The 25,349-nt window shown below is 38.3% G+C and overlaps 1 protein-coding gene across 6 annotated transcripts in view; it reads right to left on the bottom strand.

Moving 5' to 3' along the window:
• The window catches only part of LOC109410886 (protein winged eye), a 281,971-nt gene that overhangs the window by 136,478 nt on the left and 120,144 nt on the right, over positions 1-25,349 (bottom strand). For all 6 annotated transcript variants that reach the window (XM_062859803.1, XM_062859805.1, XM_062859802.1 and 3 more), the window contains exon 2: positions 13,658-13,836. In XM_062859803.1, the coding sequence (XP_062715787.1) occupies positions 13,658-13,820 (163 nt within the window). In that variant the 5' untranslated portion in view covers positions 13,821-13,836. The remainder of the gene's footprint in view (positions 1-13,657; positions 13,837-25,349) is intronic.

Here is a 25,349-nt window from a genome sequence, read left to right as displayed (position 1 = left end):
ACCGACCGCCGGGGTAAAGTTTTAGTTCGACAAACTGGTCACCTCACACTGCCTCTTGTATTGAGATTTGTGAACTCTATGGATTACTGTACGAATTTATGCTGGCCTGCTTACTCTCACACGAAATTTGACGTTTGAGCGGTGTCGACAGTCATGGAAATGTTTGACACTTCTCAGGTCATTTTGACAGACCACACACATTCTTTATTACACCAACGAACCTAACCTCAAAATGACAATTCTCAGCTTTGTTGGTGTAATGAAGAATGCACGAAAAGACGGATCATATATTCTACTTTGTCGATCTTGTTGCCGTCCTTTTCATGCTCATATTACATCTGTCAAAATGACCTAAGAATTGTTAGTCGTTTTGAGGTTAGGTTCATTGGTGTAATGAAGAATAGGACACTGCACGAAGTTCTCTCCTTCTCTTTCACTCTTGCAGAAATGTTGTAAACATTCAAAGTCAAAACATTCATTACCCTATTCTTGTTTTGATTTTCGGATGTGTTATTGAATTATCAAACTTCCTAAATTTATGAAATGGAGTAGGGTCTTGAACCATTTGGGCAGGTGTACCTATTTTGGGCACTTGCCGCTATAATTAAGTCAATTTCAAACCGATAGATTTGAAATTTTGTATAGAGTTAGGTACGTACAGTATCTAACTCTGTACAGAAATTTCAATCAATCGGTTTGGAATTGCCTTAGTTATAGCGGCAAGTGCCCAAAATAGGTACACCTGCCCAAATGGTACAATACCCTAATTGAAGTGTTTCCAGCATTTTTGGTCTCATTGGCCACATCCTTGGATCTTCCGGACACATAAATTCTCCAGAGAAATGGGAAGTTTTTAATCAGGCCATTCATTGAAGGCTATTTAAAGTGTTTTTGGTCCCATTAGTCATTTTTTGGATCTCCTGGGTACGCAAATTTCATGGATTCATGAAGGATATTTCGAACATTTTTTATTGCATTGGCTACGTTTCTTTAAACTCAATGCCTCCAGTCTCGAAATGTGGCCAGGTTTTTATTCACATGGGAACCTGTATGGCGACATTTGACACTCCCTGAATTTATTCTTCCTGGGGATGCCTCTGGAATTCTTTCGGTAGTTTCTCCTGGAGTCCATCTGGGATTTTTTTTTTGAAAATTTCTTTTGAAATTCCTATAGATACATTTTCTGCGAGTCCTCAAAGAGGTTTTATTGAATTTTTCCTGGGCTTTCTTCTGGTATCACTCCTTCAATTACTTTTTAGGTAATGTTCCAGGAATTCTTGCTAGGATTCTTCCAGATATTTCTTCAGTGATTTGTGAAGAAGTTCTTTCCTATTTTTCTCAAAAAGTTCCCTCAAGGGTGTTTCCTTGAGGTCCTTCTAGAACTCCTCTAGTAGTTTTTTCTGGGATTTTCCTTAGGAATTCCTTCTAGGATTGCTCTGAATTTGTACTGGGATTCCTCAGAATGGTTCTTAGATTTCTCACTTTTTGTGAAAATTCTTTCGAGACTTTATTTGGAATTCGATCTGGGAATTATGGTATTTGTTCCAAAATTTCTCCAGAGATTAATTCTCGCATTCTTTACGAAACTTCTTGAGATCACTCGTTCCTTCAGGAAATTATCCTGGAGATCCTTCTGAAATACCTCCAATAGTTTCTCTCTGATTCCTTCTGTAGTCTACGACGAGACTGCGAGAAAATTCGTAGAATTTTCCATTATAATTTCAAAAGGGATTTCTGAATAAACTCCTGGTGGAATACCAGAAGGATTTATTGGAGGAATCTCAGAAGAAAGTGCTGTAGAAACTCCAAGCAGAACTACTTGAGGAACTTCAGAAAGTCCTTGTGAAATCCCAGAACAAATATCCAAAGAAATCTCAAAACAAAAAAATCCCGATGGATATTCTGAAGAAGAAAAAAAACAATGAAAGAACTCCTCGAATCTCGGAAGAATATTCTTGAGGAATCTCAAATAAACTTTCCGAAAAAGCCCGAAATGCATTTCTGGAAGAACCTGACAAGGAATTCCTAAAAAAATATCCAAAAAGAAAAACTGGAGGGATCTCAAACAAAGGACCTTCTGGAAAAAATCGAACAAGTTAACTGGAATACCCTAGCAGGATTTCCAACGAGAAGCCCCAAGACAGATCTTATAAGCAATCGCTTGAAAGATCTCAGAAGCAACTCCCTGACAAGCAACTTTTTAAAAAATAACAGGAGAAATATTTGGAGTTCTCGAGGTATTCTAGAAAAAAAATCTAAGGAACACCTTCAAGAGAAACCCCAAGAAAAAACTGCATGAGGAATGCGAAAACGTTTCTCGGGAGGATTCTCTGAAGAAATTTTTGTAAAAAAATCAGGAGAACTTGAGAAATCTCCGAAGGACCATTTGGAGCAAGCAGAAACGAAATATTTTGAGAAATTCTAGAAATAAAAAATAGTGAAAAGATGCACAACAAAACTCTATAAAGAATCTTTGAGAAAACTCCTTGAGGAATCTTAGAAGTACTCTTTGGAGGAATTCCAGAAGGAATTTCTGAAATAATTTCCACAGTATCTTCAAGAGAAACAACAGAAGGACTTCTCCTGAGAAACTTTCTGATGAATCTCAAATATATCTTTTACAAGAATCCGAGCATGTGTTTCTGGAAGAACCCCAGAAAGAATACATAAAAAAAATCATAGAGGACAGTCCAGGAAAAACCCCTGATCACTGCATGAGGAATGTCGAAACGATATTATGGAGGAATCTCAGAAGAAATATCTGGAAGAATCCCTGTAGAATCCCTGTAAAAAATGCCTTAAAAGTACAAAACAATCTTCAGATGAAGTCCTTGAAAAAACTTCTTTCGACGCTGCGTCGTATCGTTTGAGGCCACACAATTTCCCAAACATTTTTTCATTGTCTTGACATTTAAACATGCAGCAGATGCTTTACAAGGGCTGGAACATTATGGCCCGCGGACGTGACCCTTCAGGAAAAAAACTTCTTGAGGAAACTCAAGCACCTTCTGGGGGAATCCCAGAAGGAATTCCTGAAATAATCCCAGAAGGATCTGCAGGAGAAGCCCCAAAAGGTGAAATCTCATAAGCATGACGAACTTCTTGGGAGATCTCTATTAGACATTTTCAAGAATCCCGAAATGTGTTTCTGAAAGAACTCTATTAGAAGGAATTCCTGAAAAAAAAATCTTCGAACAAACCCCAGGAGAAATCCCGAAAATAATTGCGTGAGTAACGTCAGAAGGACTTTTTGAAATACTCTCAGAAAGAATTCCGGTAAAAATCATAGAAGAAATTTTGGTACTTCATAAGGATAATGCAAAGGAATTCCAGAAGAAATATCCAAATATTTTTTTTTTGAAAAAACACAGAACAATCTCCACGAAAAATCGTAGAAAAAACTCTTTGACAAATCTCAAATAAACCTCAAAAAAATCGAGAAAAAATCGTAGAGGAATTTGAGGAATTACATAATAATCTTCTGGAGGAATCCTAGAAGAACTATCACGAGGAATTCTCGAAAAATTAAACGCAGAACAATTTTGAAAAAAAAAAAACATCCGAGCATTCTAAGAAGGGCCTTTTGGAGAAATTCCAGAAGGAATTCCGGAAAAATAAACATAGAGGATCTTGACGAACTTCAAGGATCTTCTGATAGAATCCCAGAAGAAATATGTGGAACATTCAGAAAAAAAAACCAGAACAATTTTCAAGATAAATCGCAGAATGAACTTCTTGGGGAATCTCAGAATTGCCAGTTGAAGGCAATTCTAAGAAGAGTTTACAGGAAAAGCTCCAGAAGGAGAACAATCATAGGGAACTTTTTGAGAAATTCTAGAAAAATCTTCTGATGGAATACCGAAAGAATATTTTGAAGAAATAATTCATAAGGAGATCCCGAAAAAACATGTCAGAAGAACTGATTGAGCATTCTTAGGAGGGCCTTTTGGAGGAATCCCAGATGGAATTATGAAAAAAAGTGTAGAGGAACTTGAGGAATTTCATATTGATCTTCTGGATGAATCCCAGTAGAGGAATCCAAAAAAAAAACTCAGAACAATTTCCACGAAAAATCACAGAAATATATCATTGGAGAATCTCAGACGTGCCATCTGGAGGAAATCCAAAAGGAATTCCTGAAAGTATCTCCGAAGAATTTCTCCAAAGGGAGAATTATTATAAGGAACTACTTGAGAAATTTTGGAAACAAAAACTTCCTGTGAAATACTACAAGAATTATTTAAACAAATCTCGGAAGAAAATTTGGAAAAAAAAAAATCAGAAGAGCTGCTTGAGCATTCTTAGGAAGGCCTTCTGCATGATAATTCTTCAATTTCATAGGCAATTTTAGAAAATTGCTACATTTGCCATATAGGCAAAGCTGATGATGTCCATTGAACATATAGAAGATTTGCTGGACATGATAGATAATACAAAAAAAAGTTGCGTTACTTCCGTAGACTTTAGGATCTTAACTCAAGAACAGTTTGGATGACCAGCATATCCCGACTGATCTGATACTGTCTTCTGAACTTTCAGAAAACTTACTGGACATGATAGAACACAAATCGTAGCTTTGTAAAATGAAAGTAGTTACTGTTACACTCGTAGACTTTAGAATCTAAACTCAAGAATAGTTTGGATGACCTAGGATATCCAGAAAAAAAAATGCTGCACCATATTCTACCCTTTTTATGCTGTAGAGCACTAGAACCACTGAAATACGCAGGGAAAACTCTATAATAACGGTTGAAAAAATGCCGGCTTCAAAGGGTTAAAAATGCATTTATGTCCATTGTTTTATTTGAAAATTTCTCCAGGGATTCCTCCAGAGATTCTTTCAGGAAATACCCCAGGAATTTTCCTTGACACTTCTTCAGGAGTTTCGCAAGACATTTCTCCAATGATTAATCTTAAAATTTGTCACGGGTTTCCTCAGCAATCTCCGCTTAAGTTCTTCCTGGGATTTCTGAGGGGTTCTGTAGGAAATTCCTTCAAGAATTGCTGAATAAGTTCATGTCAGTATTCCGTCATGTATTCCATCAAACATTTCTGAAGGAATTCCTCCAGAAACATTGTCAGATTTTTTCCAGGAGTTTTTCTTTGGGATTTCTCCGGAAATTTTTCAAGAAATTCCACCAAAAAATCTGCTAGGAATTTCTCCAGATATTTTCCAAGAATTCCTTCAAATATTTCTTTAAAAGATGCAATTCCTGGAGATTTTTTTTTCACAAAGACTCAAGAAGTCTTTCTGCGAATGGCTCTTGGGCTTTTCTTTAGAAATTCACATTTTATTTTTCAGAAACATTTTCAAAGTTTTGTTTGAGTTACTTCATAGGCTCCTCCAGGTATTACTCCATTTATTCAAAGTTTTTCTCGGACATTTATTTGGAAATTCCTTAAGAAATTTCTCTAGAGATGTTTCCGGACGCTATTCTAGACGTTTCTCAAATAGGCATTGGATTTGGATTTATTCAGATCTTCCTTCAGGGATTCTTTCAGATTTTTTTTCGAAGATTTTCTGAATAATTCCTGAGGTATATTGCGGCGTTTCTTAAGGTATTCTCTCAGGTATTATCCAGGTATTACTTCTGAAAATGCTTCAGAATTTTTTGTTCAGAAATTCCTCCAAAAACAATTAAAAATTCCAGGAATTTCCAAAAGTTTTTAAGGGCTTTCTTGGGTCAATTCTCCAGAAATATCTTATAAATTACTTCAGGGATTCGTTGAATTCCTGCAAAATCTCTAAGGAAATATCTGAACAAAATTTAAGTAGAACTTTTTGGAAATCTCAGGGGAAATTGGTGAGGGAACCACTAAAGCAATTTCTAAAAAAAATGAAGAAATTTCTGCAAAAATCACCGAACGAAATTTCTCAAAGAGTTGTTGAGGAAACCTTGGCAAGAATTTCCGAAGTGATCCCTGTAGAATGTGTAAAGAATTTTTGAGACTAATTTCTGAAAAACTACGTGGCATAGCCCCTTGCTGAAATTCCTGAGGAAGTCTCTGGAAATAAAAAATATCTCCTCGAAAACTATCCTAGCAGAAATTTCTGAAAGAAGCGCTGAGGGAATTTCTGAAGAAATCCTCAGTAGGATTCTTGTAGAAATCTTAACAAGTACTTTTGGATGATTCTCTTGAGGAATGTCAGAAGAAATCCTGGTGAAATTCACGAAGGAATCCCAGGATGAATTTCTTAGGAACTTCCTGGAGAAATATCTCGGGAAACCCTAGCTGGAATTTCTAGAAAAAAATGTGGTAATTATAAGAAAATTTCTGTAATAAAATTCTTCGAGGATTTTCTGAAAGAATTGGTGAAGAAATCTGTAAACGAAATTCTGAAAAAAAACCCTGAATACCTGGAGAAACTCATGGATAAGCGGTTTAAAGATTCTTTAGATATGTTTAAAGCAATTTCCGTCGAAATACATGGGTTCTTAAAGAATCCGTGGAGAAATTATTGGAATTATCCTTAGCAGAAATGCTGAATAAATTTCTGGGGCAATACATGGAGGACTTTCTGAAGGAAACTTCAGCTGAATCTCGGAAGGAATTACTGCCTAAATCACTGAAAGTAATAATGCAAGATTATCTGTTCATGCTTATGAATGATTCTTTTGAGGTATATCAGAAGAAATCCTGGTGAAATTCACGTAGGAATTCCAGGATGAATTTCTTAGGAACTTCCTGGAGATACTTCTTGGGAAACTCTAGCTGGAATTTCTAGAACAAAAATGTGGAATTTATAGGAAAATTCTTGTGATAATTTTTTTGAGGATTTTCTAAGTACCGTCTACCCCCGTTGGTTTGAACGACACCTCATGCAAACCATCGGGGTTCATTTTTTAAATTGACCTTCTAGTAACCCTTTGGACATCAAAACACACTGATGGTAACCCTTTTTGCTGTTTTGTTTTGATTCTGCGTTCCGTATCACCCCGTTCCATGAGCAGAATGACGTTTGAACCATTTTTAGTTTGAACGATGTGCAGATAGGCGGGGCTCAAATTAAAAAGTGATCAGATTAGATGCGGTCAAACCAACGAGGGTAGACGGTATTGGTGAAGAAAACTGAAGACGAATTTCTAAAAAAAATCCTGAATACCTGGAGTTTTCTCCAGGTAAGCGTCCGTAAAGTTTTATGAAAAAAAAAACTCTTTATTGCATAAAGAATCCGTGGAGAAATTATGAGAATTATCCTTAGCCGAAATGCCGAATAGATTTCTGGGGTACTAAATGGAAAACATTTCTGGAGGAAATTCTTAAGGAACTCCAGCAAGAATCTCGGGAGGAATTCCTGCCTGAATCACTGAAAGTAAAAATGCATGAGAATTACTGTAGGATTTTAAGGGTGAATCCCTGAAGAAACTTCAGGACACATGCATGTGAGAATTTTCAACGGAATCCCCAAACCAATTCCTAAACAAATCTCTGGTGAATTACCTGAAGAAATAACATGAAGATTTTTTTCAAAACATCTTTGAGAGAATTTCTAAAGGAATCTCTGTAGAAACTTCTGAAAGAATCTGGAGAAGTTACCGAAGAATTTTAAAACGAATCTCTAGGAGAATTTCCTAAGTAATTCTCGATGGAGTTGCATAATGCACCCATAGAAATCTACCTAAACGAATTCTTGGAGAAATTAATAAGGGAATATCTGTAGGAACCCTTTTAGACACTACTCAAAAAAATCCATGGAATAATTTCTGAAAAATTTGGGGGGAGGAGTTTCTGAAGGAAACTTTGGTAGATATTAAGACCGACTTCCAGGTGTAGTTTCTGAAGGAATCCACGAATTAATTTAAGAAAAAAATTATAGACTTTGAATTCTTAGACAAGTTCATGAAAGAATCTCGCAAAGAATTTTCAAAGAAATCTCTGGGATAATTTCGGAAGGAATCTTTGTAAGAACTGTGAACGATTTCTAAAGAAATCTTTGGATTAATTTCAGAGGTTTCTGATTGTATTAAAGAAGCGTTGAAAGCGTTCCTGATCCTGATCTTGAATCCGTGGACGATTTCCTGAAAGAATTTTCGTAAGGATTCCTGAAAAGGTGTTGGAGGGTTTTTAAAGAAACCCAAGTAAGCTATTCTAGAGGAATGTTTGGAGAATTTTTTGGAATTTTCGAAATGAAAATTTCAAAGGAAATTCTAGAAGAAATTCAAAAGCAATTCATGGAAGATGTTCTCAAAAACTTCCAAAAGATATGCGTGTTAGACTTTCCAAAAAGAATTCCTGGAGAACTGTCTAGAGGAATTCATAGAGAAATGTTGGGAGGAATCCAGGGAATGTTTAAAAACAAAGTTCCTTAATACATTTCTGGACGTATCTCCACAAAAATTTGAAGAAATTTCTAAAATAAACTATTAATTTTCTAAAAGAATCCATGGAAGAAAGCCTGAAGGAATTCTTAAGGAAATATCCGAAGGCTTTCGTAACAGACATTTGTTTAATTCCCTGGAAGATTGTCGAAAGGAATCGCTGATGGAGTTCAAGAAGAAATACCTGGAGGATTTTTGGATAAATTTCTGAAGATATCCATGAGAAACTAAAGAAATCCCTGCAGCAAATTTCCGAATGGATGTTTTATGATGAGTATGAATACACCAGATAATTTTTACTGTAAAATTCTACAGATGCTGTTACTAAAATATCTCAACTAAGAATCACCAGCCGCAAACAAACATGCATGCTGAATTGTTGCTTTATAATAGTAACTATAGCTGAACTAAAATTATGCTGTACACATTACTGTTCAATTGCTATTTCAATTGAAAAAGAAGCCAATGTTCAACTTTTCGTATTGGTATTAATAATGATAATTGAAAACACTTTTCAAGCGCTTAATAAGATTTTTATTCGACTCGCAGTAATTCCTTTACAACATAGTTTAACAAGACTTTTTTCTGCTTCTTGTTAAGTTCTTGTAAAAATTAGCACATGTATCTGTATAATGTGTTTTTCACAAGTCAAATAAGCGCTTTCGTTTCATCATACTTCGACTCAAAGTACATGATGAAAAACACGTGGTTTTTACTGAACAACAGCTGAACTAATCTGTTGTTCGGTCGTTAACCATAATGTTCTGTGCTAATTCACCACTGCTGAATAGGAGTCAAAGTCTGATCATTATTAAACCACGGGAAGTTTATGTTTTGATTTGAGCGCTGCAATTCATCATCTTTAGGATGGCGCAGATAGGAAGGCATGCGGCTGGCAATCGACGGGTCTCGAGTTCGAATCTGGATTCAGGTAAATTTATGTTTTAGTTATTATTTCACAATATTTGTTCACAGCATTAAGTTCCAATCATAAACTCTCGTATAAATTGAAAAAAATTGATTTTTTAAAATTTTTAATCATTTTTGATAAAGCTGAATAACAGCTTTACTATATAGTTGTAAAACGATTTAACAACAAACAGTTCTGTTGGTACACAACACTATGCCTTACAGTTTCTTCAAATTTGTGTGAACAAAACCCGAACAAAGGTTGTGCCTGAAAATTATCGAAATGTTATTCAGCATCATGCTGAATCAATTCGTTGTAAAGGTGATTGTGAAATGAGTGATTGTTAGATGGGATGTTTTGTAAGTAATCCAAGTAACATTTTGATGACCAATCAGTCTTATAGAGGTTTCAAGAACCTGCATAAAACCTTAAATCTTTTGTTTTGGTTTTATGATGGTTCTAAGAATCTGTTCTAATCTTTTTGAATGAAAATTTAACTTTAGTTGGGAAAATATTTCTTCTTGCTTTATTCAAGCTTTTCTGGTAGTAACTTATAGATTATTCAAATGTTCGTCAAATGAGTTAAAAACAACTTCACCGAATAGTAAATTCCATGATTATTTAAGGTTTTCAAGTACCTTTTTTTGCTCAACACTGTCAATAGGGTAATTCGCTAATTGTTGAACACTACCCAAATGTTGAACAGTTTCTGAATATGTTATTATAAATCTTACTTAAGTAATTTTCATCCAACGTAAACGTATGATGTAGATGCATATAAATGTGGGTCACGATATTGCTCTAATTAAATTACAAAATTATACATATTTTTCGTCAAAAAAACTGATTGAAAATTTTGTACCGCTGATGACACGAAAACTGCACAATTCTTAACATTTATTTTAAGAAATTGCTGTTACGAACTAAGCTTTGCGGGCAAATCGACCACAAATATCAAAGGCACACCATAGTTAAAAGAGCTGGAAGGATGTCATTAACAGTTAAACATTGTTTAAAATCACATTTTCATTGTAATTTAATTTGAAAAAATATTTTTTTTTCACACTATCACTTTGCATCCATGATCCAATTGTTGAACACTGGCATAACCTACGATGTTAGCATGAATGCTAGATTTTTTTTCAGTTTACCTAACCGTACATTTCGTGGGGTTTCAAAGGCGTTCCAGGGATGTTCTAGGGGTGTTCCAGTGGGCTTCAGAAAGATTCCAGTGGTTTTCAATGGGTTTCAAGGGCGTTTCAGAGGTGTTCAAGAGGAATTCAGAGTGTTAGGGGGTCCCAGGAGTATTTCAAGGCGTTCCAGGAGGCTCAGGAGCAATCCAAGGGTTTTCAAGGGATTTCAGGGTCGTTCCATGAGTGTTCTTGGGGGTTGAGTGGGTCCCATGGGTTTCCAGAAGAGTTTCAGGGGCTTTAAAAGGCGTACTTTTCTTCTGTCGTTTTCGCTTCTAATCAAATCTTTTCAGCCATTTTTGCATCTAGTCAAATTTAAACCGATTTCAGTCTACTAGAGCTCTCTTCAAATGTGCGATTCTTTATCATTTAAATGAATTGTCACCAGCTCGGACTAGCAGGGCACAAAACACAAAAAACCCGGAAAAAATCCGCCAGGGTGAAAAAATATCGGATGTCGGGTCAAAGTCGGGTCAATTTTTATCAAATGTTGGACCACTGTTGGACCCACATCGGGTAACTGTCGTGTCTATGTTGGGTTTGGTGTCCAAAATAAAAACAGGTGAATGATAGGTTGATGTTGGGTTATACGTCATCAATAGGAGGCAATCAGTGAAGTACTAGATTGAAAGTAGTGAGCTGGATTTTTGTATGGTGAGATGATCAATTCTCCATTTCTGCAATGAAATCGTACAAACAGCGTAGGTTATATGATTTATTGACTAATTTGATGCTGTTTGAGCAAAAGTTTGGATAACTGTGTTGCTGAAGTTGCAGGAAAAAATAATACAACAACACAGTTATTCAAACTTTTGCTCAAATAGCATCAAATTAGCCAATAAATCATATAACCTACGCTGTTTGCACCATTTCATTGCAAAAACGGAGAATTGATCATCTCACCATACAAAAATCCAGCTCACTACTTTCAATCTAGTACTTCACTGATTGCCTCCTATTACGAACAAAGCTTCAACCGTTCAACAATTGGCGAGAACCGTCCAACATTAGGATGAGCTAGCTTAAGGAAGCGTTCAACATTTGGGTTACAGACTTCCCATACAAATGTTCTATTTTCTCATAGAAAATGGAATTTAAGGGAATACAAATTCAATGGGCAGTATAAGGGATAAGTAGATCTAGACGTTCATTGGATATTTTTCAACTAAAGTGGAATTATGCACGGAAAAACAAACGAAAACCAAAATGCCGGTACTAACCGTTCAACAATTGGCGAATTACCCTATATCATATAAATAAACTTTAGACACAGAGAAATAGACGTCACACACTGTTCGCTTCCCATTGATCACCTTTTTAACGGTTGATTCAAATATTCAGTAGTAGGTCGATCGACCACTCGCAGCGCTGGTATCGTTTTTACTTCTGTTTGATGTTTGCTCACTACCGCCACCTAGTGGCGGCCCGGCCAAACACAGTACGTTTAGTATTGGGCGATTACGTTTTCGTGACGATGTTTTTAACGAAATTTGTTCTAAGTGTTACGTCTGTTTCTCTGTGCTTTGGGATTAATGATAGACTATAAAAAACGCTTGAATTCCAATCGATCATTTACTCTCCTCTAATTAAGCTCAGTCCCACCTCTCAACCCTGATGAGGGGTAGGATCAACGAACCACATCTGCAAACCCCATTCTTTCCGCTCATTTGCGCCGGAAGGACACGCATCATTAGAACGGCGAATACTCATTTACGTTCCAACTTTATGACACGAAATGCCAGCGAACCGGTACCAGAACAGTTTTAGTTAATATTTTGCGCCCCATCAAGTGACTGATCGCCCGGTCGTCTGTCCGTCCGTCCTGCTCTGGACTGACTAGTGCTGCTGGTCGCAACTAAAAGCGACATCATTTAAAATCGAACCAAAAGCGAGGACGATGCCAGCACCAGAATAAGGTAATCAATTTTCACAGCTGGAGTATAATCAAGAAGAATAGGCCTCATCGCTGCTTGTTCGCTTGCCTACTATCGCTCACTCACTCTCGCACGTCCCGCTCTTCCTCCGAAATATATTTGAGCAATTTGATTTATGACCGGTCGTATCGGTAATCGCATCGTTCGCCGGTTGTCCTCTCCTAGATTTCGGCATGCAGAGCGCCTTTTTTTTTTGGCGAAAATTGCTGGGCCCATAACCGTGGACCGACCCCGCAACCTTGAGCTCGCCGGAGAACAAAAGAAGTTCGAGGCCTCGGGTTTCTTGGCATATTCCTCAGGCCAGGAAAAAGAGCCTCATTCCGAATGCAGGCTCACGGTCAGCTCGTCAATCCCGAATGGAACTTGCCACGAGAGAGCGAGAGGGATAGGAATGCCTCTCTAAACAACGATAATGACGTCTTCGGTTTCGGGCCGCGGCCGGCGGCGACGCCGGCGAAGAGGAGAACCAACGTACCTACAAATTTGCCTTATTGAATGAAAATCTGCTGGGTCACCGAACGAGATGATGATTATGTGCTCTTCTCCGGGTCCAGAGAGGCAGGCCACATCGGCATTCAAACCAAACGAATCGTGTTGGTCTAGGTCCTCCGGAAGGCAGCCAGACGAAGATGATGAGTGAAGCCTTCTTGAAATCGACTGTGGCTCCATCTATTGTGCGATTGCGCCTGCACATATGTGATTGCGGAAGATATGCAAGCAATCGGGGGAACGAAAGGCAATAAACGTCATTCAACTTGTCAGAACAGAGCCGGTGTGCTGCGGGAGGGGTGTGTGTAATCAGACGGATGATTTTTAAAATACGATTTTATTGAATGCTCGAAAATTGAGGAATCGGAAATCCATTTTCAAGATTACACTCAACACAGCGACGGCGGCGCCCTTCCAACGAAGGAAGAAGGCATAACGCAACCAGGCAGTAACGAGCAGATGTGGAGCCAAACGGGCCCGGGAGAGAATGATAAATGCTTTTTTAAAGTACCATAAAAGTCGTTCAAATATGCCCTCGACAAAGCGCTCGGCTGGCCAGAGAGTGAGTTTCAGTTCGCTCGTTTGGGCTCCGCGCCTTCAAGAGGTTTATGTTAAACAATTTTTAAGTGCTGAAGGTGCCTTTGCACGGACGCGGATCCATACCGCCCTTCCCGAACCAACCCGTCCAAATCCTCCGATATCTTCGTTCGGATCTAATGAGCAAATTACTATCCAGCCGCTTCAGGCAGGGGCGGGGTGTGAAATTTCACACCCTACGCTTTGACAGTTGAGCGTTACGGATGCGTTACATACCTTCGCCATTGCTGGTCTGAAACTCGAACGAACGGTGATTGCTGCTGCTGCTGCTAGTGGCTACCGCAGCGGCCGACGGCCACAGATTCCGTTGGTGTGCCGATCCGGACGAACCGATGGTTCCAGGTCCCATTAAACGGCCATTGGCGGTGGGCCCCAACATGCCTTGGCACGGCACACTGCAACGAGAGAAGAAATACCGAAATTAGTAAATCATACGCCTCCTTGTTAGTAGGTAACCGAGTATTGTCACGTTTCCTATAAAATACTTTTCAATCCCCTCACTTTGTATCGCGAATGTTTCCTCGCATATCGCGCTAAGAAAGGGATTCGCTGTTTGTTTTTATTTTCGTGTTGTTATTCGCTGCAAAAAAAGAGATAAGCCCTCTGTAGAAGCGAGGGCATGAACTCTTAGCGCTATGTGGTAATGTTGCTTGTTTTTGTTCTTGCTGTTACTGCCTTTGTTTATTCTCTAGTCGTCGTCGTCGCCGTTTTTTTTTTTCTTTCGCGAAGGATGTTGCGGGTTGCGGCTTTCTGACTTTTTGAACCCCCATCTTCTCGCCAACCAGCCAGCACCGTTGGTTGCACCGACTTCCGATGATACACAGCCCTGCGCCTACTTCGCGCTCATCCGACGCGACGGGAAAAGGTCCACCAGCATTCAACAGCACTAGCAGGGTTGCTGCGATTGAAGAAACCGCAGGGGTAGGCAAAAAGTGTGCGATAATTTTTCGAATTCGCGCTACACAGCTGCGGCTGGTGCTGGCTGGTGCTGCGTTAATGAGTTCCGCCTCGAAACAGGGCATAAACGAGTTAAATAATAATTCTTTATGTAAATATTTGGGCGCGCAAACGGCGCGTAGGAAGGCATCCGTTGATTGCGCGCTAGCCCAATGCAGCAGCCCTGCAGGTCCCAAGGTAGGGCAGATGAGTAGGGCGAAGAGGAAGATTCGCAAGTAAAACATGCAATTTGGCAATTGCAAATATTTGTAGAGGGGTTGAATGGAAGTAATTTCCTTAAAAGTTATTACAAAACACTGTAATTTATTCATTACTTTTTTGTAGATAGATGAAAAAACACTAATGTTGCACGCTTTCACCCAAGTAAATGAATTTTAATCATAGGAATGGAGGTTCATTACCTGAGGATGAATATGAGTGTGAATTATGCAAGAATTTATGTTGTTAGAGGAAGGTAGGATACAGCGTTGCGGGTACGATTGACGCTGCCTTTCATCTGCCGGACACGTGACACAACAACTCTTTTACGGAAAGAGCAATCAGAGACAAACAGACGTAACACCTATATCAATTTCCGTGAAATTCCATCGTTCACTTCACACTAGCACCATCTGGCGGAAATGTGTCACGAAACACTAAGTTGTGCAATATTGTCAACAGAAGGCGCTAGTGTAATCCTCAAAGGAAAACGACACATATGCCTCTGGTTGTGAAAGCCACAACTATGAAGATTTAAAATAATCGTTTGAAGCGTGGTCGATGGAAATTTTGCCAGTGTTACGTCTGTTTGTTTGTGGATCAATGGTACAAGTCCCCAACTTTCGGCAACATAGTTTATAGTCTGCAAAGCTCTAGTGTATACTACGAACTGATGAAAAATTTTATACTACAAACACTTTCAGAATACAGATTATGAATACTTCACATGGAACGAGCTCACCAATTCATTTTCATGAAAATGTACGTAAATGCCCAAGTACAAATTCGCACAAATCGCTAAAACAAACTAATCAAACTTTCCCTATAAACGCCGCTTCTATCGCTTCCTACAAATCGTTCAAGATAACACTATTCTTCGTACCATTTCCGGATAGTCCCGGACAACGTCAACTCCACTCACCGCGCATAGGCCTCAACGATTTCACCAGGAGGTACAATCCAATATGCAAAATCTAGAGAAGTTTCACGTCCCACAATAGCCAGCCTGGCCACACCGACAAGCCGCGCCGCCGATGGCCAACTTTTAATCGCTTGAAAATAGCAAATTAAAGGCCCAGCTAAATGGAAAACAAACTTGAGTTTCCTCCTTTGTTTCTGTTTCCGGATCAGGAAAGGGCAGGGCGCCCAAACCGGGGGAATCGAATGCCAACCGAGGAGAGACCTGGCGATGTGCAGTGAATTATCTTAATCTAAAATCGCCAGAAGCGCACGTTCAGTACCGAGAACAATGCACTTTTGCTGCTGTCTCTGCCTTTGCTGTGCTTTCCCGGGTAGAGGTGAATAACAAACCAATAACTAAAGAATAACATATTTTGTAATCATATCTAAAATTGCAATTCTTTAGTTCTTTATGAATAGCCCAGGATGATACATGAATTACAAAATATACTATCATTGTAAAACTTGTAATTGACGAGTTATTATTAAATACCTAGTATAATAACATATATTATTGTTGTGATATTGTGGCAGGACAGTATGATAGTAACATTTGTTATTATTATGTTATTATACTAGGTATTGAGCTCATGCTATGATTTATTATTATTATTTTGCCATTATTTTTGCTATTATTTTGTTATTACAATGGCCAAATCAGTTATTCTTTAGTTGCTATGCCATAGAAATTTAGTTATTATATTTGTTGTTTTAACTCTTATTTCAAACAAACTAATAGCAAAGTTTGCATTTGAAATATTCTATTTTAATGGTAAAATTTGCCCTTAATTTGCCATTTTGCTCTACCCGGGTAATGCTTGGATTGGATCGGAACGGTCGGTAGTGGTGCAACTACCTACGGTTCAATGTGAGGGAATGCATTTCGTGATTGTGATTTAACGGTACCTAGCTAAACCTTCTGCTGGTGATGGTGCTTGGCCGGGTTCAAACTTTTTGTTTGAGAGGGTCGAGAGGGAACGGGGGAAGGAAGGGTTCAGGAGCAAACCCCGTGCGCATAACCTCAAACAAGGAAAAAATCCGTTCTCGAGATATGGACTCACCAGTAAGCATTGCAGGGGAGAGATAGGTGAGATGCGCTATTTGGGAAAAACAAATAAAATTTATTCAAATTTTATTTGAATCAACAAAAGATATCGGGATGAACTTTCCACAAATCTGGACAGGAATTTCTGAAAGAATTCCTACGGAATACTCTTGTATCAGTTTCTAGGATAATCATAGCGTGTCAATATAGTGCTATTATAGAACTTACATGCTTTATATTGGCTGAATATCGCCTTACCCCGGTAATTTGACAAATATTGTTTTCGAGCCAGCGAAGTTTACTTTAAATTCAACAAACTGATAGCCCTACACTGCCTAATCCACTGATATTTGGTATCCCTATTTTGGTTTTTGTTTTTATTTTTGGATTTGTTTTTTAACACAAATCGACCAAGTATTGTAACAACACGAATGAAAAGCTCCTTAATTTAACAATTCAGTAATACATTTTGAAAACGACGTATAATCAATGCTACACCATTGTAGCAAGTACTGTGGATACGAGTATAAGCACAATTATGCATTGTTTCGCACTTATAGTGTACACCGCTTTGCCATTTCCATTGCCAATCCATTATTTTTCGACAGATGTCGAATGAACGAAGTACGAATTAAAAAGAGTATTATTGAAACATCCAATAAGCGGGGCAAGACCATAGTAGTGGAATCTCAACTAGGTATGTACCTCGGCTTGAGCATAAGGCATAGGATCTACATATGCATAACTTGTGACCTCTCGCTGTATTCTAATATGAGTTCAATGATTGTCTCAGTGTATCCGAGAACTCCCTAGAGCTGTGGTGCTTATCCTGCGGCCCGTGGGCCACATGCGGCCCTCCAAGCCTTTTGATGCGGCCCGCAGAATACTCTAAGACGAATCGAACTTTTTGAATGATTATTTGAAATAACTCGTTAAATTTATTAAGAAATCAAACAAAAAGAAATGCTGATCAATTTTCACAGTGTTGAACACAAATTAGATAATTTATAAACAAAAAGAACAATCCGTTCTAGTAAGATTCGAAATCGCAACTCCGAAATATTTCGGCATTTCAGCTAAGTCTTGAATCTTGAATCATTTTTAAAACAAGTTGCAGTGTTTAAGCGCAGCCAATGCAATGCTGAGCAAATATTTCACATTTCACCTTTCCGAAGAACATTAAAACACAAAGCACGAAGTTTTTGACAAAGCTCTCAACAAATCTCAACATGGTTGCCAATATTGTTTAATTTTCACTGTTTGTTTAAATTTCTATTATAAGACTCACACTTTTTTCGAAACAAAACTTACGAATCCAATTTGAATTGTCCAAGTGAATCTCCTGAAAGAACTTAGAGAAAAAAATCTCAGGCGAGATTCATAAAGCGTCTCCTGTGCCCTTTTGGAGAAACTTTTGGATACATTTTTAGAGAAACTCCATGAAACATTATTGGAGAAAAAACTTAAGCAACTTTAAGCGAAATATATGGAAAAACTCAAATCATCCTGGAGGAAATAAACCTGAGGAAACTCAATGAGAAAGTTGTGGCGATACTGCATGGAAATTATAGGAACATCTCCTAGAAAAATTTTCTAGTGTCACTCTAACAGAAATTTATTAAACTCCTTTAGAATAAATTCCTCAAGCAACAAGAAGAGAATTTTCAGGAGTAACTACAAACAAGATTCGAAGACCAACTGCATCAAGACACAAAAGATGCCCAGAACGCCGGAGGAAAATTTGAAGAATAAATTTGAAGCAACTCATGCAGCAACTTTAGAAGATAATGTTGAAGAAACTTCCGGAAACAATTGTTAAAAATCTGATTTTTGAAGAAATTTAATGATGAAATATTTCATCAACTTTAGAAGAGACTTATGGAAAGAATTTACTAAAATCTTTAAGAAACTCCTGGAAAATTTTCAGAATAATCCGGAAGCTATTCTAGGACAAATTTTTGGAAACGATTAATGAGGAATTCCTGAAGTTACTTCAGGGCAGTTCCAAAGGCAAATCTAAGAGGAGTTCTTGGAGAAGTTCCAAGAGAATTCTAGAAAAACTAAAAGAAACTTCAAGAAATTTCTCGAAAACCTTGAGCAGCTCCACATGAAATTTCAGGAGAAAATCCAGCAAACCTCTTTGAACCGATTCAAAAGAAATTCTTTGAAAAGCTGCTTGACAAGTTCTTGAAGTGACTTCAAGGCAATTATAGGGGCAACTTCTAAATTGTTTATATGAATTTCAATTTGAAGCTCAAACGTTTTTCTCCACCAAACTTATGAATCTAAATTGAACTCCACGAAGGGCAATAGATTATAAACTTTGACCCTTACACAAGTTCTGAACAGTTCAGATTTTTAATAAATATGCTTTAGAATTGTTCTTTTTGTTGTTTTTGTGCATCGATGTTTTATGCGGCCCGCAGGTCGATCCCGAATTGCTAGTTTGGCCCGCGGTATCCTCCAGCCTGAGCACCACTGCCCTAGAGTATAGGCCATCAGATTTACGAAAGCGCTTATTTAACTAGTGATAAGCTTAACAAGTAGCAGAAGACAGTCTTTTTACACTATTTTGTAAAGGTATTACTACAAGTCAAATAGAAATCATATTCATACTCTTGAAAAGTGTTTTAAATTATCATTGTAAATACCGGTTCGAAAAGTTGAATATTGGCTTCATTTTCAATTGAAAAATCATTTGTATAGTAATGTGTACAGCTTATATTTTGATCAGTTATTATTACCACAGACAAACAGACGTAACACTCTGATAATTTCTATCGTACACCGATTTAAAGGTCTATTTAAAAAATAATAGTTGGCAAACTAGCCATCCGTGGCACTCACATCGTTTTTGTTCGAGTTTGACGTTTGCCCACTACCGCCACCTAGTTGATTGTCGGCCAAACTCAGTCCTTTTAGCATTGGGCGAACATGTTTCCATGACTATGATTTGAATCGAAAAATGTTCGAAGTGTTACGTCTGTTTGTCTGTGTTATTACTATTATAAAGCAACTATTCAGCATGTATGTTTTTTATGTTATGTGTGTTTGCGGCTTGCGATTGTTAGTTGGGTTTTGTTTAAAAATGGTTTTTGTAAAACTGAAAAACATTTTCCACCGGCATTTTGTATGGAAACTGATTTTGAAAATATTGATCCGTAATATAATTGAAATCATTGCGTCCGATTTCTCATTAATCCTGAGTTGTGTACCATTCAGTTGACGTATTGCTACAGACAAACAGACGTAACGCCTTGAACAATTTTCGTGAAAATCCATCGCTCGGTTCACACTACCATCAACTCACATAACATAAGTGGAACTCCATGGTCAGAGCGAAGGAAAAAGTTGTATCCTTTTCCTGCACGCGAAACTGTTATATCTTTCATAATAGGCATCGAACTGTCATTTATTTGGGTAAACAAAACACATCTGATCCAACCAGTATTCCAGTTTTGGCAAAGAATGCAGGAACGAAGATTGGCATCTGAGATATGCGCAAAACTAGCTGACTTATTCGTTTCGTCATAAATTCATTGAAATCTTCGAAATAATCCACGGTTTACATATCGATCTCCCTTTATATTTAAAGCCATAAAACGTATTTTTGACTTGAGTTTACTACAATTTATGTCCTATTTTAGATCTTCTCATGCTGCCAGTCTAGATCTATGAGTTCTTTGTTTTACTTCACAGCAATGAAAAATGGTATACATACAGAAAAATAGTATGGCAATAATGTTATAATGCATTTGACATTTCGATGCCCTGTATACCAGCGTCCGAACTCGGAAAGGCATCAACTTTTTGAGCCAGAGTTCCACTTATGTGGTGGAAATGTTTCACGGTACACTGAGTTGTGCAATATCGTCAACAGAAGACGCTAGTGTGAAACGTCAAACGCAAAGAAAAACGATGCGCGCGCCTCTGGTTGTGAAAGTCACCACTTTTAAGATTTAAATAATCGTTTAAAGCGTGGTCGATGAAAATTTCGCAAGTGTTACGTCTGTTTGTCTGTGGTATTGCTGTTCTAAATTTCATCATGCAGCTTTCAGATATCAGTCGGTCGGCTCAAAAGGCACGTTTTCCTGCATCTGGACAATTTGTGTCATTAGGCTTACCTCATGACAGAATTATAAGTCAGTTTTAGAGTAAATAAGCTCGAAAATCACTGCACTCCATCGACAAATGCTTCTGCACTCTCAGAGATCTGAAAGTGAAGATATAAGGCGACGAGTAAAGGGGGTCAAATATTTGACAAAAAAAAACAAACTGAACATCTGTTGAGCATAAATGAAAATCTGATCGAGTCAAACAAGATGTTTGATGAGTTTTGATTGCATCTTAAGAACCAAAGGAAGTGGAGAGTTGCGAAGAAGAGCGTGGGACGTGGTGGATATCCACTTTCAGCCCGAAGAAACGTTACCTGTTTTGTGGAGTAGTTGATTAATTCGTCCTGTCTAGCGAACTGAGAAGTTGTGGGTTCTAATCTCGATTTCGTTCGTAGTTTTTTTTTTTCATTTCAATTTGATCTCAAATGTGTAGATGTTTGTTGTTTGTTTCAGGAATCAAAGTGTGTCTTGCTCGCGGCCGATTGATTTTTCAGCTGTCACGACTTTGCCCTTATTTTTCAGTGTTAACTGTTTCGCCGATTTCCGGTGTGCGATTTTAAACTTCCGATACTTTAACCCTAGCAGGATGTTGGGGTCAATACGACCCAGAAAGGCTCGCTAAACGTACACTACGTTGTCGTGGTGCGCCTAGCTTAACATCTTAGGAAGGAAGGTTAAAATGGTGTTGTAATTGTGAGATTTATTTGAAACCGAATTGTGAAAACTACAGTGAAAATAGTGATGGCGCTCATTGATTTCCGTATTGGGTCTCGAACGGATGGAAATGCTGGTAATGGTCAACCAGATTTTCAGGGGAGTAATAGAGTGCTGCTGGCAGAACATTGGGCAGAACTTTGGATTCATTCATGTTTCACCTGTTCATCTGGAGTGCATGGAATGTAAGAAATGTTTTTAATTTGAAAATGTGAATAAACAGCTGGAAGGAACCACCACACAGCGCCATATCAGCTTTTGAGTTGCGCTGGGTCTACCTACCGTCTAACCCCGTTGGTTTGAACGACACCTCATGCAAACCAACGGGGTTCATTTTTAGTTTGAACTTCTAGCAACCCTGCGGGCGATGGAAAAACACACTGCTGGCAGCCTTATTTGATGTTTTGTTTTGATTCTTCGTTCCATTTCACCCCGTTCCATTAGCAGAATGACGTTTGAACCATTTTTAATTTAAACGATGTGCAGATTAGAGGGGGTCAAATTAAAAAGTGTTCAGATCAGATGAGGTCAAACCAACGGGGATAGACGGTAGTACCAAGATTTGGTGAGGATGTTCTATTTTTATCTTCCAATCTTGCAATTTATTGTTTATTTCGCGAGGGTACAAAAAGATGAGTGCAATACTTTTTCTCGTTTGAGAGAGCGAGCAATGGCGGTTAAGCCTGAGATTTCGAGCCAGGATATCAGATGGAAATGCTCATGTCCCTTCCCAAAGGAGTGACATTAACTTTCTTAGAAACGTCACTCCTAACGTTTTTGATTCATATCGAAATCATATATTATATGGAGTGGTTGATGAGATGTCGCCCTTCTAAATATAATTTTGTTCAATTATATTCAAAAACGCTGCACAGTAGGCCTGGCCACTGTATTACTTGTAATGCATCTCTGAAGAGACTAGACCTTTGTACCTATGAGCTTCAGGCGGCTTTACGTGGATTCTTCATGAGTTTTTGATGAGGTCTATGAATATTTCAAATATTGTATTTTACATTATGCCTGACAGGATTGATGACGGGATTCGTGATGAACTTTCTAAAAGCATCTAGCAAATTTGTTGCTGAATCCTAAGTGGACTTATTGCATGGCAATCATATATTTTAAATGATTCTGCTTTTCGTGGAGCGCATCTGGTGTAATGGTTAAACCCGTAACAATTACGCCGAGGTTCTGGGAACGAATCCCCCTCCTGGAAAATTCACAAAATGTGAGTTTTTGATTCAGAAGGGAAGAAAAACGTGGAATAAAATGAATCTTCACACTAGACCTAGACAATAATAGGCATTACACCAGCGGATACTTTTCTCACGAAAAATTTCGGAGAGGGAATGAAACTCTCTCCCCAATTCTCGTGAAAAACTTCAACGGTATCCTATTCTAACGTAAAAATGCGATCTTCAGGGTATTTATTCTGAGTCCCATATTATGTAGTAGGTTCCTGCCGAGCTATCGAACAGACAGCTATAGTTATACACTTTTGGAATAATTTATGAAAATTCAAAATTTTGGGTGAACTGGAGCTAAAAATCCCTGCGAAAATCTGTGTTGGTTTCTTGCAAATACCTGGCTGCTGATATCTTCAATGATGTGTAAAGGGCTATTTACAGGTTTCTGATTTATAAATTCTTATGACGATATCATTATTCCGAGGAACTTTAAGATGATATATCCCAGCTATGAAGGCATAATTGTATTCACAATACAAGAACCGTGAGAGGTGAATATGATTCGATTTGGACAGCATCTTGCCAGGGATATGCAAACTTTTTGCAAGGAATCTTTGAAAAATAAAAAAAAAATCCACAGTAAACCTTCTCGCTAGGAACACATTGCAGATTTTGTGAAGAATGTGGAGTTCTTCTGGGAAACCTCCCAAAAGTTCCTGGAGAATTCCTGGAGTGTTTCAAAAAAATCTCAGTATAATTGCAAGTCGTTTAAGGCTTTATAAGACACTCTGTAATAAAATAACAGCACATTAAAATACTAAAGAAATGGTGTCCGTGCTGGTATATTAAAATAATCTTCAATTTATTTACGTTTTTTTGCATTAACCTTCTTTTATCGGAAACAAATAGAACAAAACAAAGACGACCCAAATCGGATATTCTGTTCGCGAGTTATGCACGGTCTCAATAAATCATAAATGTTGTAAATGTTCAAAATTTCATTTTGAACTGATTGAATCCATATTTTAGAATTTATCGAAATTATGAAGTTTTCTAGAACTGATCTAAATATGTATTAAAAAACAATTTTTGCTGGAACAGTGAAAATTTGAGAACATATCAAATGTTCAATGCAATTCACGAAAAGTTGCAACTAGTTTAACATTTTTAAAAAGCAAAAAATTTGTCTGTCTCGATCACTCACCTCTGTTCATGTGTCATTTTACCAAAAAAAAGGACGCATTTCGCAACCGATTCCCCTCCAAAAGGCTGTGAAAAATTTAGCATTTTATCTAGTTTGGTCAATCGCACCACCAGCACTCAAACACTAGGGGAACCTGGGCGGCCATAGGTGCAGCCGAAACGGAACCGAACAAGTACAAACAGAAGAACAAAATGCACAAATGCCTCTATACAAACGGAATGGTTTGTCTGTCATTGTTTGCTCTATTGTTTGCAATCCTTCCTGTTCTTGTTTTTGGATACGTGCATCGCGAAATTCTCACTGCTTACTCCGTCGATCGTCGAGTAGGTAGGTACCTAACTGACGAACTGATGCGGCGTGGTCCCGGCGGCAGCTAGAGACAGAGAAGAGTACCGCTTTTGCATAATTGCAAATGGTTAGCGCTGAAATTTATGTTTGCTTTCTCCTGCACCTTTTGTCCCACCCTCTCGGCTAAAAAGGTAAATAAGTACACATAGTTTGCCGTACAATTTTCGGTACACTTGAGGAGTGTTTCGAAAATAAGCTTACAAATCTATTCGATCTCAATGCCAATAAGCGGCATCTTAACAATCATTTTGGTTAAAAAAATCATTTTTTGAAAGTTTTCAGAATATTTTTAGTTCATTTTCGACACAGTCCCTAACTCCACCATCCCGATAGAGATGGGTACCTGATTCCGACAAAGGAGACCCCACGTAACATCGGACCCGGTCGGGACCGTCGGAAAAAAATCAACAGTTTATTTCTCCGGCATCGAGTGGCACGCTGCTAAGCCGATATGAAACATAATGAGATGCAAATGAAGACCCACCAGCCGAACCAACGGCAACGATAGTGATGCCCTAAACCTTAAACGCTCGCCAATGTGCAACGTGCACAGTGCAAAAAATATACACGCACATGCAAATTAGCTAACCAAGTACGGGGCGATGGGGATGGCGCACAAGGTACCTGTTAGTACCAAGGGGACCTTATCTAGTGGAGCAACAGACGAACACATACAACCATCCATTACTCTTGCGTTAATTAGAACGAACACAGAATGGCGTGTACCGGCAATTAAATTTAAAACAAATTCATCTCGATGCCGTTGCAGCCGTCGTCGTCTGTCCGTCCGTCGGTTTCGAGGAGCGAAGACGTCTAATGAAAACGGCGATGGCTTATCTTCACGGAACTGGCGGGACAAGTTTTTGTTATTGATTGCTAGAATACCTAAGATTCATTCACTGAAAATGATGCCAGTTTGGTACAGGACACAAATGATAGGACAAAAATACAAGTCAAACTAGTCACCGCGAGATGATTGAAAGGTGGAAGTGGCACTTTGATAAACGTTTGTAGAAAGATTTGCCTGGAATCAATACTAACATTTATCCAATAATGCAGCTACTAATTAAAATTCAAATTCCATAGGAAACCTCAGAGAGGCCCATATAGCCACAGCTGTAAAAGGCGTGGGTATCCAGTATGACCATGCTGAGGGTGACGGGTTCGGTTTCCGGTCGGG

Source organism: Aedes albopictus, chromosome 3 (genome assembly GCF_035046485.1).
Source record: "Aedes albopictus strain Foshan chromosome 3, AalbF5, whole genome shotgun sequence".
Classification (NCBI taxonomy): Eukaryota; Metazoa; Arthropoda; class Insecta; order Diptera; family Culicidae; genus Aedes; species Aedes albopictus.
Note: the sequence above shows the minus strand (reverse complement) of the source record. Positions and strands in the feature narration are given on the sequence as shown.